General features: G+C 42.0%; 1 protein-coding gene and 1 long non-coding RNA gene across 2 annotated transcripts in view; one reads left to right on the top strand and one right to left on the bottom strand.

The window, feature by feature from the left end:
- Positions 1-16114, top strand: part of bace2 (beta-secretase 2) — a 68714-nt gene that overhangs the window by 37383 nt on the left and 15217 nt on the right. Inside the window, exons 3-6 of the mRNA XM_072260013.1 lie at positions 5412-5628; positions 5820-5957; positions 8413-8547; positions 15450-15551. Coding sequence (XP_072116114.1) covers positions 5412-5628; positions 5820-5957; positions 8413-8547; positions 15450-15551 — 592 coding nt within the window. The remainder of the gene's footprint in view (positions 1-5411; positions 5629-5819; positions 5958-8412; positions 8548-15449; positions 15552-16114) is intronic.
- Positions 6351-12595, bottom strand: LOC140198858 (uncharacterized). The gene is made up of 5 exons (XR_011886276.1): positions 12389-12595; positions 12123-12251; positions 10057-10151; positions 9225-9340; positions 6351-6637 (listed from the first exon to the last, which is right to left on the bottom strand). It is a non-coding gene; the product is annotated as an uncharacterized lncRNA (long non-coding RNA).

Raw genomic sequence — 16114 nt, forward strand, 5'->3', positions numbered from 1 at the left:
TGGTTTCCTCAAGGGAAAATCTTGCCTGATAAACCTGTTGGAATTCTTTGAAGAAATAACAAGTAGGATAGACAAAGGAGAATCAGTTGATGTTGTGTACTTGGATTTTCAGAAGGCCCTTGACAAGATTCCACATATGAAGCTACTTAACAAGCTATGAGCCCATGGTATTGCAGGAAAGATTCTAGCATGGATAAAGCAGTGACTGATTGGCAGGAGGCAAAGAGTGGAAATAAAGGGAGCTTTTTCAGGCTAGCTGCCAGTGACTACTGATGTTCCACGGGGGTCTGTGTTGCGATTGATTCTTTTTGCATTACTTGGCAATGATTTGGATGATGGAATTGTTGGCTTTGTTGCAAAGTTTGCAGATGATATGAAGATAGGCAGATAGTTTTGAGGAAGTAGAGAGGCTACAGAAGAACTTTGACAGGTTAGGAGAATGGGCAAAGAAATGGCAGATAGAATACTGTGTGGGGAACTGTATGGTCATGCACTTTAGTAGAAGAAATAAAAGAAAATACAAAAACCTGAGGTGTAAAAGGACTTGGGAGTCCTTGTGCAGGATTCCTTAAAGTTTAATTTGCAGGTTAAGTCTGTGGTGAGGATGGCAAATATTATGCAATTCATTTCAAGAGGATGAGAATATAAAAGCAATGATGTAATGCTGAAACTTTATAAAGCACTGGTAAAGCCTCACTTGGAGTATTGTGAGTAGGTTAGGGCCCCCTATCTTAGAAAGGATGTGCCCATACTGGAGAGGGTTCAAAGGAGTATCACGAAAGTTATTGCAGGATTGAATGGCTTGTCATATTAAGAGTGATGGTTCTGGGTCTGTATTCACTGGAGTTCAGAAGAATGAGGGTGACCTCAGTGAAACCTATCAAATGTGGAAAGGCGTTGATAGAGTGGATGCGGAGAGGATGTTTCCTATGTTGGGAGAGTCTAAAACCACGGGACACAGCCTCAGAATAGGGGGCATGCTTTTTGAATGGAATTGAGGAGGAATTAAGAGTGGTGAATCTGTGGAATTCTTTGCCACAGGCATCTGTGGAGGCCATTTTCTATGTATATTTATGGCAGAAGTTGATAGATTCTTGATTGGTCGGGGCATGAAGGGATACAGGAGAAAGTAGGAGATTGGGGCTGAGAGGAAATTAGAGCAGCCATGATGAAATGGAGGAGCACATTTGATGGGCCAAATGGCCTGATTCTGTTCCTACTGTATAGGCTATGGTCTTATAGTCTTCATTCACTGCACACACACACACACACACACACACACACACACACACACACACACACACACACACACACACAATGCTGGAGGAACTCAACAGGTCAGGTAGCATCTTTGGAGATGTATAAAATCATGAGAGGCATTGGTAGGGCAAATGTGTATAATTTTTTTCCCCCCCAGGGTTGGGGAATCACAGGTTCCGGGTGAAAGATTTAATCGGGACCTGAGGGGCCATGTTTTCACCAAGAGGGTGGTCAGTGTACAGAATGAGAAGTGGTTGAAGCAGGTACATTAACAGAATTTAAAATGTACCTGGACAGGAAAGGTTTAGAAGGATATGGGTTAACCATGAGCACATAGGACTAGCTTAGATGGGAATTTTGATCAGCTTGGATGAGTTGGGCCTGTTTTGGTTCTGTATGACTATCACAGGAGTAAGCAGAAGACTGAAGAATCACCACCAGAGACTATACCATTTTTCAAATATAGAAACATAGAAACATAGAAAATAGGTGCAGGAGTAGGCCATTTGGCCCCTTGAGCCTGCACCGCCATTCAGTACGATCATGGCTGATCATCCAACTCAGAACCCTGTACCTGCCTTCTCTTCATACCCCCTGATCCCTTTAGCCATAAGGGCCATATCTAACTCTCTCTTAAACATAGCCAATGAATTGGCCTCAACTGTTTCCTGTGGCAGAGAATTCCACAGATTCACCACTGTCTATGTGAAGAAGTTTTTCCTCATCTCTGTCCTAAAAGGCTTCCCCTTTATCCTCAAACTGTGACCCCTCGTTCTGGACTTCCCCAACATCGGGAACAATCTTCCTGCACCTAACCTGTCCAATCCCTTTAGAATCTTATACGTTTCAATAAGATCCCCCCTCAATCTTCTAAATTCCAGAGAGTATAAGCCTAGTCGATCCAGTCTTTCATCATATGAAAGTCCTGCCATCCCAGGAATCAATCTTGTGAACCTTCTTTGTACTCCCTCCATGGCAAGAATGTCTTTCCTCAGATTAGGGGACCAAAACTGCACACAATACTCCAGGTGTGGTCTCACCAAGGCCTTGTACAACTGCAGTAGTACCTCCCTGCTCCTGTACTCGAATCCTCTTGCTATGAATGCCAGCATACCACTCGCCTTTTTCACCGCCTGCTGTACCTGCATGCCCACTTTCAGTGACTGGGTAGTTCTCTTTGCTGTGCTTTACAGCTCTTTTACCATGTTCTGTTTTGTCACAGCTAATAGTTGTTGTTGTAGTTGTAGGTTTGTGTTGGACGGGTATTTCACTTCCTATTCAAGGTGATTTTCGCTCCAGATTTCTCATTCTTAAATTCCTTTACAGAACTCCACTATTCATAGCCGTGTTCTTGGGCTTCGGGGCATTTTTTCCCTCAATCAATGGCTGCAGAATTCTGCGAATGAATGATTGTCAGTCTGGATTCTGGATATCGGGATGTTGTGCTGACGTTGTTTAAGATGTTTGTGAGGCTGAATTTAACGTGCTGTACCCAGTTCTGGTCACCTACCTACAGGAATGTTATCAGTACATTTGAAATTATGCAAAGAACATTTACATGGATGTTACCAGGTCCTGTGTCATTGGGAAATGTTGAACAATGTAGAACTTTATTCCCTGGAGCACAAGAGAATAGGGTTGATCTCATAGAGGTATACAAAATTATGAGGGGTATAAATGAGGTGGATTGCAGGCTTTTTTCCCCTCAGCTTAGGTGAGACTAGAACTAGAGGTCATAGGTTTAGGATGAAAGGTGAAATATTTGAAGGGAACCTGAGAGGGAACTTCTTCATGTAGAAGGTAGTACAAGTATGGAACAAGCAGCCAGCAGATGTGGTAGATGCAGATTTAACTGTAACATTTAAGAGAATTTTGGAGAGGGGGTCATTGGAGGGCAACGGTCCAGTGCAGGTAGATGAGACGAAGCAGAGGGCCAAGTCAACGTGGACAAGATGAGTTGAAGGGCCTGTTTTTGTGTTGTAGTGATCAATGCCTTTATAAGCTGTGTACATACATCTATTGATGCTTCTGGACACATCTTCAGTGATGTTCCTGGAATCATCAGGTGTTTCGGGTCTTTCAACATCATACACCCTCCTCCAGGTAACCCAGCCGGGGCTGATCAGACCCCAGCTTGTGTCCAGATAGCTAGCTACTTATGACTCCATGGCTCCCCTCTTTTGAGCCACAGCCATCTTGAAGCCCTCTCTGCTGCATCGGTGGTACTGCGGATGGCTCTCCTCTTCCTCTCTTCCTCGATGCCCAAAATGCTGAAGGCTCTAACTAAAGAATGGGCTACAAATCCCCTACAACCAACCTCCACTGGGAGACACCTCGCTCTCCATCCAGCCTGCTGACAGCTGCTGACCAGTCCTGTGTACTTGGAGAGCTTCCTTTCAAAGGCCTCCTCCAAGCGATCTTCCCATGGGACTGTCAGCTCCAGCAGCACATAGTAGATAAAGCAACAACAACCACCCCTTCTCCACCCTGTTGACATTCAAGTCCATTTTGCCTACTGCAGAATCCTGTAAAAAACAGCAAATATTCTCTGTTCAGGTGTGACCCCAGGCGTCTATGGGGTAGTCCAAGGGCTATTTCTTGCTCACTACAGGGCAACTCTGAAATTACTGAGCTTTCCAAGTATTGCACCAAAACAGATAATTTAATTGAGTTGTGAAGGGGCCATGAAAACAAAACTGAGACACACTGAATTAAAATGTTCAAAGTAAATTTATTATCAAAGTGCATATATGTCAGCATATACAACCCTGAGCTTCATTTTCAATGAAAGACTGCACCAACCTGAGCGTTCAACCAATGTGTAAAAGACAACGAACTGTGCAAGTGCAAAAAGAAATAAATAATAATAATAAATAAATAAGCAATAAATAGTGAGGTGAAGAGTCCTTGAAATGCAGTCCATGTGTTGTGGGAACATTTCAATGGTGGGGCAAGTGAAGATGAATGAAGTTATTCCCTTTGATTCAAGAGCCAGATGGTTGACTCAGGTTGGAGGAACAACATCTTATATTCTGTCTGGGTAGCCTCCAACCTGATGGCATGAACATCGACTTCTCTAACTTCCATTAATGCCTCACCTCCCCCTCGTACCCCATATGTTACTTATTTTTATACACACATTCTTTCTCTCACTTTCCTTTTTCTCCCTCTGTCCCTCTGACTACACCCCTTGCCCATCCTCTGGGTCCCCCTCCCCCCCTTGCCTTTCTCCCCAGACCTCCTGTCCCATGATCCTCTCATATCCCCTTTTGCCAATCACCTGTCCAGTTCTTGGCTCCATCCCTCCCCCTCCTGTCTTCTATCATTTTGGATCTCCCCTCCCCCTCTCACTTTCAAATCTCTTACTCACTCTTCCTTCAGTTAGTCCTGACGAAGGGTCTCGGCCTGAAACGTCGACTGCACCTCTTCCTAGAGATGCTGCCTGGCCTGCTGCGTTCACCAGCAACTTTGATGTGTGTTGCTTGGATAATAAGCTGGTGGTGTGAGTCCTGAGGCTCCTGCACCTCCTCCTTGATGGCAGCAGTGAGAAGAGAGCATGTCCTGCGCGGTGTGGTTCTATGATGATGGATGCTGTTTCCTGCAATAACACTTTGTGAGGGGAGGGCTTTACCCATGATGGACTGGGCTGTATCCACTATTTTTTGTAGGATTTTCTGTTCAAGGGCATTGGTGTTTCCATACCAGGATGTGATGCAGCCAGCCTCCACTGCACATCCACAGTATAGAAGTTTGTCAAAGTTTTAGATGTCATGCCGAATCTTTGCAAAGAAGTAGAGGTGCCGCCGTGCTTTCCTTATAATTGCACTTGCATGCTGAACCCAGGACCTTTCCTGAAAAATAGTAGCAGTTCGGAATTTACAGTTGCTGACCCTCTCCACCTCTGATCCTCTGATGAGTACTGGCTCATGGACCTCCGGTTTCCTCGAATCTTGAAGTCAAAATTCAGCGCCTTGGCCCCGCTGACATTGAGGAGAAGGCTGTGGTTAAGGTACCACTCACCGTGCTTTTTCTTTGTACAGCCTGAAATTTCAGCTGCAATGTTGTTACATTTATGTGTTGAATGTGTTCTGTTTAGGAGTTTCACTAATGTATTAATGGAGTTATGAACACTTTTTTTTCTTCTTGCTTAGATCTACCACCTACAAATCTCTTAACTTGGATGTGTCTGTCCAATACACCCAGGGAAGTTGGCTGGGTAAACTTGGAACGGATGTCATTGCCATTCCAAAAGGTCTCAATGGCACCGTTACTGTCAATATTGCCACCATCCTTGAATCGGAGGACTTCTTCTTGCCTGGAGTTAACTGGCAAGGGATCCTGGGTCTGGCTTACAAAAGGTTGGCTAAAGTAAGTTCCAGTTATTTTATATTCATTTTAAAAAGTAAGATTCCTTTTGTCTTCATTTGTCTTTCCTGAAGATTTCTGATTTCAGTATTATTAGAGTGGAAAGCAATTATGGGCAAATAAAAAGCAAGAAAATTGCTAAGCAGTTTCTGGTTGGGTTCCATTCATTACCCACCTCGTCCCTTCTTTTACAGCCGTCCAGTTCTGTAGAACCTTTCTTTGACGCCTTAGTGAAACAGCTGGGGATTCCTGATGTGTTCTCACTCCAGATGTGCGGTGCAGGCTTGTCACTAACAACTGAGCAGCAATCCAGCCCAGTGGAAGGAAGTTTAGTAAGTATGGATCAACACATTGCTCTGGTTGCTTTCTGAGAATGCAGATGTGCTCCAAACCTTGGATGTTCCTAAAATGTTGCATTGTTGCCCCTCTTGTGTTGATCAGAGTGCCCAGAACACTAGACTTTGCTGTTTTGTCTGAATGTGTATCAGCCAGTGAGGCAAGAGGTTGAGGAGCAGCTTGTAAGCCAATATCATGTATGACACCCCCTGGTTTCCTTGGCTGCGTAAGTCCAGGGAAGACCACCTCCAGCCCCGCCAAACTCATGAGACTGAGGTGCTCTCCCACCCCAAGCCCCTGTTTGTGTGAATGCTGTGTGATTTGCTACACTGTTACAAATTAGTGCCACAAAATAACAGACACTACACTGCATACGATTAAAAGATTATATTCATGAATGTTAATGTGACTAAAGGATTAGTAAAGAAAAGGGCCCATTTTAATGAAACAGTCAAACGTGCACTAGTTGGAGCTCAAAGTTTTTCCATAGTCACCGATCCTGGCTTCATCGAATCACAGTCGCACTCCGGGTTGAATCCTTCGCCGCCTTCTCTCCTGCGCCTTCCCTCTTCATCTCTTCTTGAACTTTGGGAAAAAAAACCTGGGCAAACTGAATGGGTGTGCACATGTTTCCACTGCTGGTCTATAGGCAAGAGTTAAAATCCCACTGCCATGTCTGCAGAATTTAAACGTACAAGTAAACAGACTTGGAAGAAAAAAAAAAGCCCACAAAACTACCTGTTTCAGTGGCCTTCAGAAGAGGAGATCTGCTGTCCTCATCAAGCCTATTGTGACCAACTACAGTACATATTGTGACACAGAAGGATGCCATTCAGCCCATTGACTCCCTGTAAGTCCCATTCTTCCTCTTCTTTAGAGCCATTTAACACACCACCACAGAAACAGACCCTTCAGCCCATCTAGTCCATGCTAACCTGCTTTTCCACCTAGTCCCACGTACCTACACCCGGACGCCTCTTATCCTTGTACCGGTATCCAACTTCGTGCGAGTGTTGCTATTGAACCTATATCCACCTCTTCTGATGGCAGCTTGTTCCATGATCGCTCCTCCCTCTGAGTAAAGATGTTTGAGCTTTCACCCTAAGCCTGTGACCTCTAGTCTAGTCTCACCCAACTTTAGAGGAAAAGTCTGCATGTACTGTATTGTACTTACCCTGTCTATACTCCTCATAATTTTGTATACCTGTATAAGATATCCCCTCCAGTGAATAAAGTCATAACCTAGTCAACCTTTCCCTGTACTCTGGTTATTATGGTGTTTTCTCAGTAGCCGGGCCATTTCTCTCTCTAATGCGATCAGTTTTCCTTTAATACTTTTGTTAATTATCAACATCAAGGAATAATTTGCAGTGATGAATTAACTGACCACATCCTTATGATGTGTGAAGGAAGCAGAGCACCCTGGTACAACTGCCCGTGGACTCAGACAGCAGTGGAGGTCAGAATCAAACCCTGAAACCTGCTGTTGTGAGATGGCAGCAGTAACTGTGACTCCAGGCCACTAATGTGGCTGATGTTTAAAAACCCCATGAAAGGACAATGATGGGTGGATGGTAAATTTTGACCCTGACAGCTAATACGTAAAGCACGAAATTCGGATTGAAAATCGAGTAATTTGGAGCTTGTTTGGGTTTCCAGGGCTTGTAATAGAAATTGTAGGTGCTGATTGGAATGCCAATGTGTTAGATAATCTGATGCTGTTTGCAGCGAGCATTTGCACATCGGTGAGAGGTATCTCTACTGTGGACTGGAGCTTTTCCTCTTACCTTAAGCCTATGGCCTCTGATTCTAAATGCCCCTACCATGGGGAAGATCTTGTCTATCCACCCATTCTGTGCTTCTTGTGAGTGTATCTATCTGTCAGTTCACCACTGCCTTGGGATTCCTTTGCAAGCACACCGTATCTAATCCCATCCCTTAGCTGAAGTCTTCCAATCCAGCAACGTTGTGGTGAACTTCCTTTCCATTGTCACCAATGTAACCACATCCTTCCTATAGTGTGGTCGCCAGAACTGAGCATAGCACTCAAAGTGATTTGTACGTTTGCAAATAACATCCTAATTTTTATATCTTGATCTATGAAGGATGCAGGCAAGCATGCTATATAGCTGCTTCACCACGCTAGCTATCTACGTTGCTACTTTCAGATTTTTTTAAATTTTTTATTTTTATTTATTTATTTATTTGTTTGTTTATTTTGAGAGATGTATAGACCTGCACCTCTAGGTTTCCATGTTTGTTAACCTTTTTTGTTGCCCTTTGATTTACCTACCAAAGTGCATCACCTCATATTTTTCAGGATGGTTGTTGTCATCCACCTTCTATAATCGCAATAGAGGCAGTGAGGCTGCCACAATTAAAAAATTAGATGCATTCTTTGTGAACTTTTTAAAACAAATGCAGAAAATCAGTTTTCTTTTGTCCTTTCAGATTATGGGTGGAATTGAACCAAGTCTTTCTCAGGGGAAAACTTGGTACACCCCTATCAAAGAAGAATGGTACTACCAAGTTGAGATTCTAAAACTGGAAGTGGGAGGACAAAATCTGAACTTGGACTGCACAGAGGTAAGCATGGCGTTTATGCAGAGATGTAGAATTTCTCTTGCAGGGGCATCTGGTATGGCAGAATATCATTCTGTACCACCTGAGAAAATGGTAGCTTCCACCAGCAACAGGAACTTGAATCCAGCTACCTCGTTATTAGGGCTTAATTATTTTGCAGGGTTTTAACTGATAATGCTCTCACAAAAAAACTGTATATTTATTTTTCACTGATTAAATATTCATGAGACATTTAAATGATGCAAAAGATCCTTCAAATTTGGGTTTTGCTTTCATTATTCACTGTTATGCACATTTTCAGCCCACTGGCCAATCCTGTTTTTTGTTCTCATTGGACTGTGGGTGAAACCAGTTCACGGGGAACTGCAGGGTAGAAAGGTAATGATGTGGATAACTGTCCTCACCTCAACACTGAGCTAATCATTGACCACAACCTATGGACTCCCAGGGAATCTACAACAGTGTTCTCAGTGTTATTTATTTACTCATTTATTATTATTTGAACACCCCCTTTTTTTTCCCGACTAAAGGTGGTGTATCTGAGTCCATAGAAATAGTCTAAAACTTTGGGAAAAGTTGAGCAGAGTATGTGCCTTTGAGAGATTGAGAACAAAAAGAAACTTCTTTACAATAGCCTTGATGCAGCATTTTTCAACCCAAAACTTTACAATTTCTTTTACCTGACAAATACCGCTCTATCCATGGAGTTCCTCCAGCAGATAATTCCAACATCTGCAGTTGCTTGTGCTTCTCTTCTTTACAGTAGATTTTGTAGAATCTGTTTTTATTTTGTAGCCTGGGGGAAAAATGCACATGCAGGACAACAAACACCTTTTCAGGTCTTTAATTCCTTTATCTGTTTTAGATGTTTTAATGCAGACAGAGGTTATCAAAATTAAAACAACAAAATTAATTGTAAAAAAACAGTTCCTGCTGTTACAATCTCAGATTATTTTTGGTCCACACCCATGTTACGTATGCAGTATGAAAATAAATAAAACAAAATATACAAAACCAATATGGTAGAGGCAATTCTAAAAAAAATCACAATACAAACAACGTTAGGATCCCACCAACCCTGTACCTTATACACAACATCGAAAATATGAATAAATACATCTCATTTTAACTAAGAGATATACTGACTTTGGCACACACGTGCTAAACTTCCAAACACATATAGGCTAGGCACTGAAACGAGTTCTCCTCATTCACACTACATAAACAGAGATTAACACATTCACGTTACTCCATTACATTCACATTCGGTCATGAAACAATAAAGAAAGACAAAAATAAACTTTTACGATATATTGCCTTGGAGTTTAGATTACAAAAGAAGACTAGCCTACTAGGCCGATAAGGAATCTCGCACAACCATGCTATCCAGCACTGATACCTTATTCGCGAAAATCTAAAGCATCCAAATATAAAACATGTCAAATTACTGATATTCTAGATTTACAAACATGTACAAACAAATTTACATGGATATTATCAAATATTATTCACCTTTTCTCACCATACGACTAGCGTTCGACATTCTTTCCAGAACCTTGCAATTCTTCTTTCTACTCCACATGTGCATAATAACGTCACAATTTTCCCTTAAAGGCACAGGCAGCTATTTTAGCATTATCAGGGTGAATACGTATGTGCACTTTAACAATAAATGATATTCAACGGTCACCTGGTTATATTTATTTTTTTTTTAAGTTTTCTTTAGGTTTTGAAGATACCTTGTCGATGTTCATGCTGTTTACATTTATATAGTTCTTCCCCGAGATGACCGGAAGATGCTCTTTCCTGTATACATTATGGGTTACTGCTTAGTGTGGGCAGTCACATGTTAATTAAACCATTCTTGCATGTCTCTCAAATGCTACCTTTTAACCCACGGACCATTGTGAAGGGAATGCCGATGTATGTCTGAGTTAATGTACTTGCTTGTGCAACTCCAGGTGTGGTCTGGAAACATAAGTGACTGCAGATGCTGAAATCTGGACCAAACCTGGATATTTACCAGGATGCTGCCTGGATTAGAGAGCATATTTTATGAAGATGGGATTGATGAGCTGGGGCTTTTCTCTTTGGAGTGAAGGAGGATGAGAGATGACTTGACAGAGGTGTATTAGCTAATAAAAGGCATAGATCAAATGGACAGCCAGAGACTTTTTCCCAGAGCAGAAATGGCTAATACCAGGTGGCATTAAGGTGATTGGAAGAAAGTATAGGGTGATTCAGAGGTCGTTTTTACACAGAAAGTAGTGAGTGGGGGGAGCGCGCTGCCAGGGGTGGTGCTAGAGGCAGTTGTATTGGGGGCATTTAAGAAACTCTTAGGCATGTACATAGGTGATAGAAAACTGGGGGGACTTTTTTTGGAAGCAAGGATTAGATTGATTTTAGAGTAGTTTAAGAGGTTATACTAGGATGTAGTGTTCTATGGTTTTTTTATATAATACAATTACTGGACATACTGAGCAGGTCAAGCAGTATTTGAGAAAGCAGACAGTCAGCATTTCAGGTCGTCCCTGCACCAGTCTTGTTACAGGGACTCAACCCAAAATGTCAACCATCACTTTGGCTTCACAAATGCTGTTTGAGCTATTCAGTTCCTCAAAGAGCTTATTTCTCATTCCAGAGGCAGTCTTGTGTGGAGAAGGGGATTAGAAGAGTAGACAGCAATAGGTCATACTCTGTGCTCTCCTTTTACTCCCACTGATAAATAATCTGTGTAGTTGTTGATGGTGAATAAGGATCAGCTTTATTCACCATAGATATCTACAGGCACAGGTTGAACACCCCTTATCCCAAAATCCAAAAACCTCTGAAATCTGGCATTTTTTTGAGCGCTGACATGATGTCACAAATGGAAAATTCCACAAGGCACTAGGAAAGTTCCCAGGCATTGCACAGGTCTCTGCACACCACAGACAGTTCTGAGTGACCTCACATATGTAATGAACAAAAGTTAGTGAGAAATAGAAAAACACTGCATGAAGCGAGAAATGAAGATCTCGATCGTGTCTTGAAAGAGTGGATTAGTCAGCGTCTCAGTGAACGTATGCTGCTTAACAGTACGCTGATCATAAAGCAAGCAAAGATCTATCATGACAAAGTAAAAATTGAAAGTAATTGTGAACATTCTGCAGGCTGGTTGTAGAAATTTAAGGAAAAGCATGACATTAAACTTTTAAAGATTTAAAACATTTTATAGGTAAGGCGTCCTACTGATCATGAAGCAGCGGAGAAATTCATTGATGACTTTGCCAAGATCGACACTGATGAAAATCTAACAGCAGAACCTGTCTACAGTACTAATTGTTTTTATACCTTACATAAAACCTAAAAAAAGTAAAATACAAATACAGTGTCTGTAACTTTTTAATCACACCACAGCATCGTGGGTGGAGACCGAAAGCCTGCAGTTGTTGTTGTTCAGCAGCTGATTCGGGTATTTTCCTGATGCTTTTGTTACTCTGCGCACATTATGTTTTCATTATATTATTGGTATGTAATGATTTTTTACTGTTAAGTACATAGGTGTGATGAACAAGTGTAAAACAAAGACTGCTTACCAGTAGAACATAAATTTGGAGCTGGAAATGATAGCAATCCCAAGCTATCTCATTATATATTCTAAAATCCCAAACATTGCCGGCCCAAGCACTTAGGATAAGGAGTGCTCACTCTGTGTTAGGAATTTGCTGTGGTGTGTTGATCAGGGCACAACATGCAACAAAAAAAACACTCAACAGTTATAAAGAATTACATGAAAATAAAGTCAAAGAGTTTAAAATATGGATTTGGAACAAAGTGTGCATAAATACCAGCATGTACTTACAGTGTATCGGCATAAGATGACATTTCACTGTGAACCCCCACGGTTGAGTAGCTGGAGACTTGCTGAAGACTTAATTATGAAGAACAGGCATCCCAGTGGGCAATCCTACACCCCAGATTGAGTTTGATACATTAGAAAATGGGGTGGGGGAATAAGAGCACCATTAACTTTACAACAATTTCCCCTCCACATCTCTTCAACCTCTAGGTAAGGTGACCAACCAACTGCGGGAATTTTGCTAGAATGTTCTGTGGCAAGTAGTCCAATCAGCCAATCCAATTTTAAACTCAGCAGTTCCGGGTGACTAATGTATTGCAAATTTACTGTCAGGCCACAGGAATGCAGATTGAAGATAGTGAATTATATGGCATTCTACCTGCTTAAATCCAGCAGGTTTTCTTTCTGTAATATCTGTGAGGGGTCGGTCACATTTTAGATAGGAGCTATTTCTCCTGGTGTGAGCAACCTTTAGATGGGGTTTGGAATGTATGTGGGGTATTGCTGGAATGAACCAGAGAGCGTACAGTGCTGTGGAGATTTAAAAATCAGACAGAGGAGTTCAGTATTGATTCATTTGAGATGCACACCCACTTGTTACTTGAAAGAATTTGCATGTACTGTATAGTTTCCTTTTACAACGTCAACACTGGGGCTTTCTTTAACTATTCAATCACCTTAAATCGATAAACTGGTATTGATATCGAGCTTGGAATGTGATGGAAAGATTCTTAACTACACTGAAATATTTTTTTGAAAAGCAGTTTTTTTTTCTACAAGTGATTTATCAAAGCATTAGATAAAAATGTCTGAAAATGAATTTTGTGTGTAACGCAGCTCTTAATGGCACTTGGATGAGCTGAGTGCCAGAATACAAGGAACTCTCACCCCAGAATTATTCTGCAGTAACAAATGGCGGTATTTTTGACAAAAATAAATGTGCACAAAATTGCTTAATCCCACACTAGCATGATTTCCGTCTGCACAGATACAATACTCGGCCAGCATCTCAAACAGTGCAGTGTTCCCTCAGTGTTATTTACTGTGCAGTTACGTTGCTGCATTGGGGATCCAGAGAATTGGTTTGCTAATCTGGCAATCTGGGTTCAAATTTCAGACTGGCAATTGCATAATTTAAATTCAAGCTGTTAAATAAGACTGGAATTAAAAAGATGGTATTACAATGGGGGCTGTGAAAATAGTAAATTATCTTGTAAACCCCGCCCGCTCCCAGTTCACTGAAAATCAAAGCAATAACTTCAGATTCTGGAAATCTGAAATAAAAATAGAAAGAGCTGGAATCACTCAGCCAGTCAGCAGTATCTGCGGAAGGAGAAACAGAGTTAACTTGTCAGGTTGAAGGGCCTTTGCCAAAGCTCAGCAAGTTGGGTTGGCATAGTGGTGTGGCTGATGTAGTCACTTCCTCAAAGTGCCAGTAACCCAGGTTCAGTCCCAACCTCTGGAGCTGTTTGTGTGAAGTGCACATGTTCCCCCTGTGACAATGTGGGTTTCCACCTGGTGCATCAATGCCTCCAGGGGGAGCAGTATTTAAAAGATCACCCCTCCACAAAGTGGTCCTCATTCACATAACACGTACAGAATGCTGGAGGAACTCAGCAGGCCAGGCAGCGTCTACAGAAACAAGTACAGTCAACGTTTCAGCCCAAAACCCTTCAACAGGACTGCTCCCTCACGCAAGTTATCTGTGAAAACATTGCACTCTTCCAAGTGCCTGCCCTGCTCTAAAAGCCTGAAAAGTTCAAGTTGGTAGGATTTAAAGATACTTGTCACATGTATATTAAAACATGCGTTCAAACGTGTCATTTGCGAGGAATGTGCTGGGCCGTTCCCATTGCCAACATTAGCATGCCCACAACTCAGCAACCTGGACCCACCCATCTTTGGAATGTGAGGGACACCGGGGCACCCGGAGGAAACACAAGTGGTCATGGGGAGGACTTACAAACTCCTTACAGACGGTGGCATGAATTGAATCACTGTCTTGCAGCTGGCACCGTAAAGCGTTGTGTTAGCCGCTATACTACTGTGCCATCCTAAATCACAGAATATTAACAGTTGAAATTCCATAGCTGCTGAAGTGGGATTTGAACACGGATGTCTTGATTGTTACCCTAGGCCTTGGGGATCGGGTGGGTGTGGGGAGTGGGTTACCAGTCCAATAGTTTAACTACTGTGGTGCTCTACATAGGCAATTGCTGAAGTCTGGGGAAATTACTGTGAATGTAATTTTTAAGTTATTATTTATTTATCCATCTATCTATTGTATTTTCACAGACTGGCTTTTGCACACTGGTTGTAGGTCAGTCTTTCTGTATAGTTTTCCATTGATTCTGTTGTGTTTCTTTGTTCTATTGTGAATGCCAGAAAGAAAATTATTCTCAGGGTTGTATATGGTGACATATACGAACTTTAAAAATAAATTTACTTTGAACTTTGAATGTGGAGAGATTTTTTTTTAATGATTACTTGATAGTTGACCAGAAAACCTGCTTCCTGGCTGATTTTGCTAAGGCCTTCGTGTTCCTGTACAGTATGAATCCATAAATGGCTCACCACCACCAGTTTGGTTAACTGCTGAGTGCCTTCTGACCTGGAGATTCGATCAGCCAACATGGGATTCCTGTATGAACCCACAACCCACTGAAGCAACCCAAAAGATTGAGTGTGTTACTCTGGAACCCAGGCTGACAGCTTAATTACACCAGCTGTTCATTTCCTATTTGCAATTCTATAAGTGGGATGACCTATTTTAGCATCGGTATATTTGGTGGGCAAAATCTTCGTAATTATTTGGTTGCCAGATTGGTCCAGTTTTTGCACTTGGATTTGAGGTTTGGCTTCACTGGAATGAATGAAAAGCAAAGAATGTGTGGATTTCCAACGTAGGAGTTGTATTGGCAAGAAGTCAGCTTATGTGTGACTGCCGTTTTACTTCTCATCTTTAACCGGTCTATATGCCAATATTGTATCTTGGAGAACCTGTCATTGCCGTAGGGATAGAGTGTGAACTAACACTGGTTTCCCTGTTTTATCCCTTGCCCAGTACAACACTGATAAGGCCATTGTGGACAGTGGAACCACCCTGTTGCGCCTGCCAGAGAACGTCTTTCTTGCAGTCGTGATGGCCATCAAAGAAAGCTCAAAGGTAAGAAACTTGCCCAAGTCCTGGTGGTTGAAAAAATCTCGCCCTCCAACATTGCGTGTGTGACCACCCAGCTGGTAGGGTTCTGCTTCAAATACAACATTTAATGAGCAGGTATTTTGATAATATTTTTTAAATATTTTATTTTATTGAGATACAGTGAGGAACAGGCCCTTTGAAACACATCACCTGGCAACCCCCAATTTAAACCTGGCTTAATCATGGTACAATTTACAATGACCAATTAACCCACTAACCGGTACATCTTTGGGCTGTGGGTGAAAAACAGAGCACCTGGAGGAAAGCCCTGCATTCCATGGGGAACATGTGCGGACATCTTACTGATGACGTCAGAATTGAACTCTGAACTCCGATGCCCCAAGATGTAATAGCATTGCACTAACCGTGATGCCCATTTACTTTGATCTTTGAAAGTGCATAGGGGTGCTTAATGAGATCAGTACCATTATCGCTGATTGAGTTTGCAAATGCCAGGGAAGTGCACCTGAAGCTGTAATTTTTGCCCTTTTCCACTGATTATATTTTTAATTATGCTTAAATAGACA

The sequence above is a fragment of the Mobula birostris genome, chromosome 6 (assembly GCF_030028105.1).
Source record: "Mobula birostris isolate sMobBir1 chromosome 6, sMobBir1.hap1, whole genome shotgun sequence".
NCBI lineage: Eukaryota > Metazoa > Chordata > Chondrichthyes > Myliobatiformes > Myliobatidae > Mobula > Mobula birostris.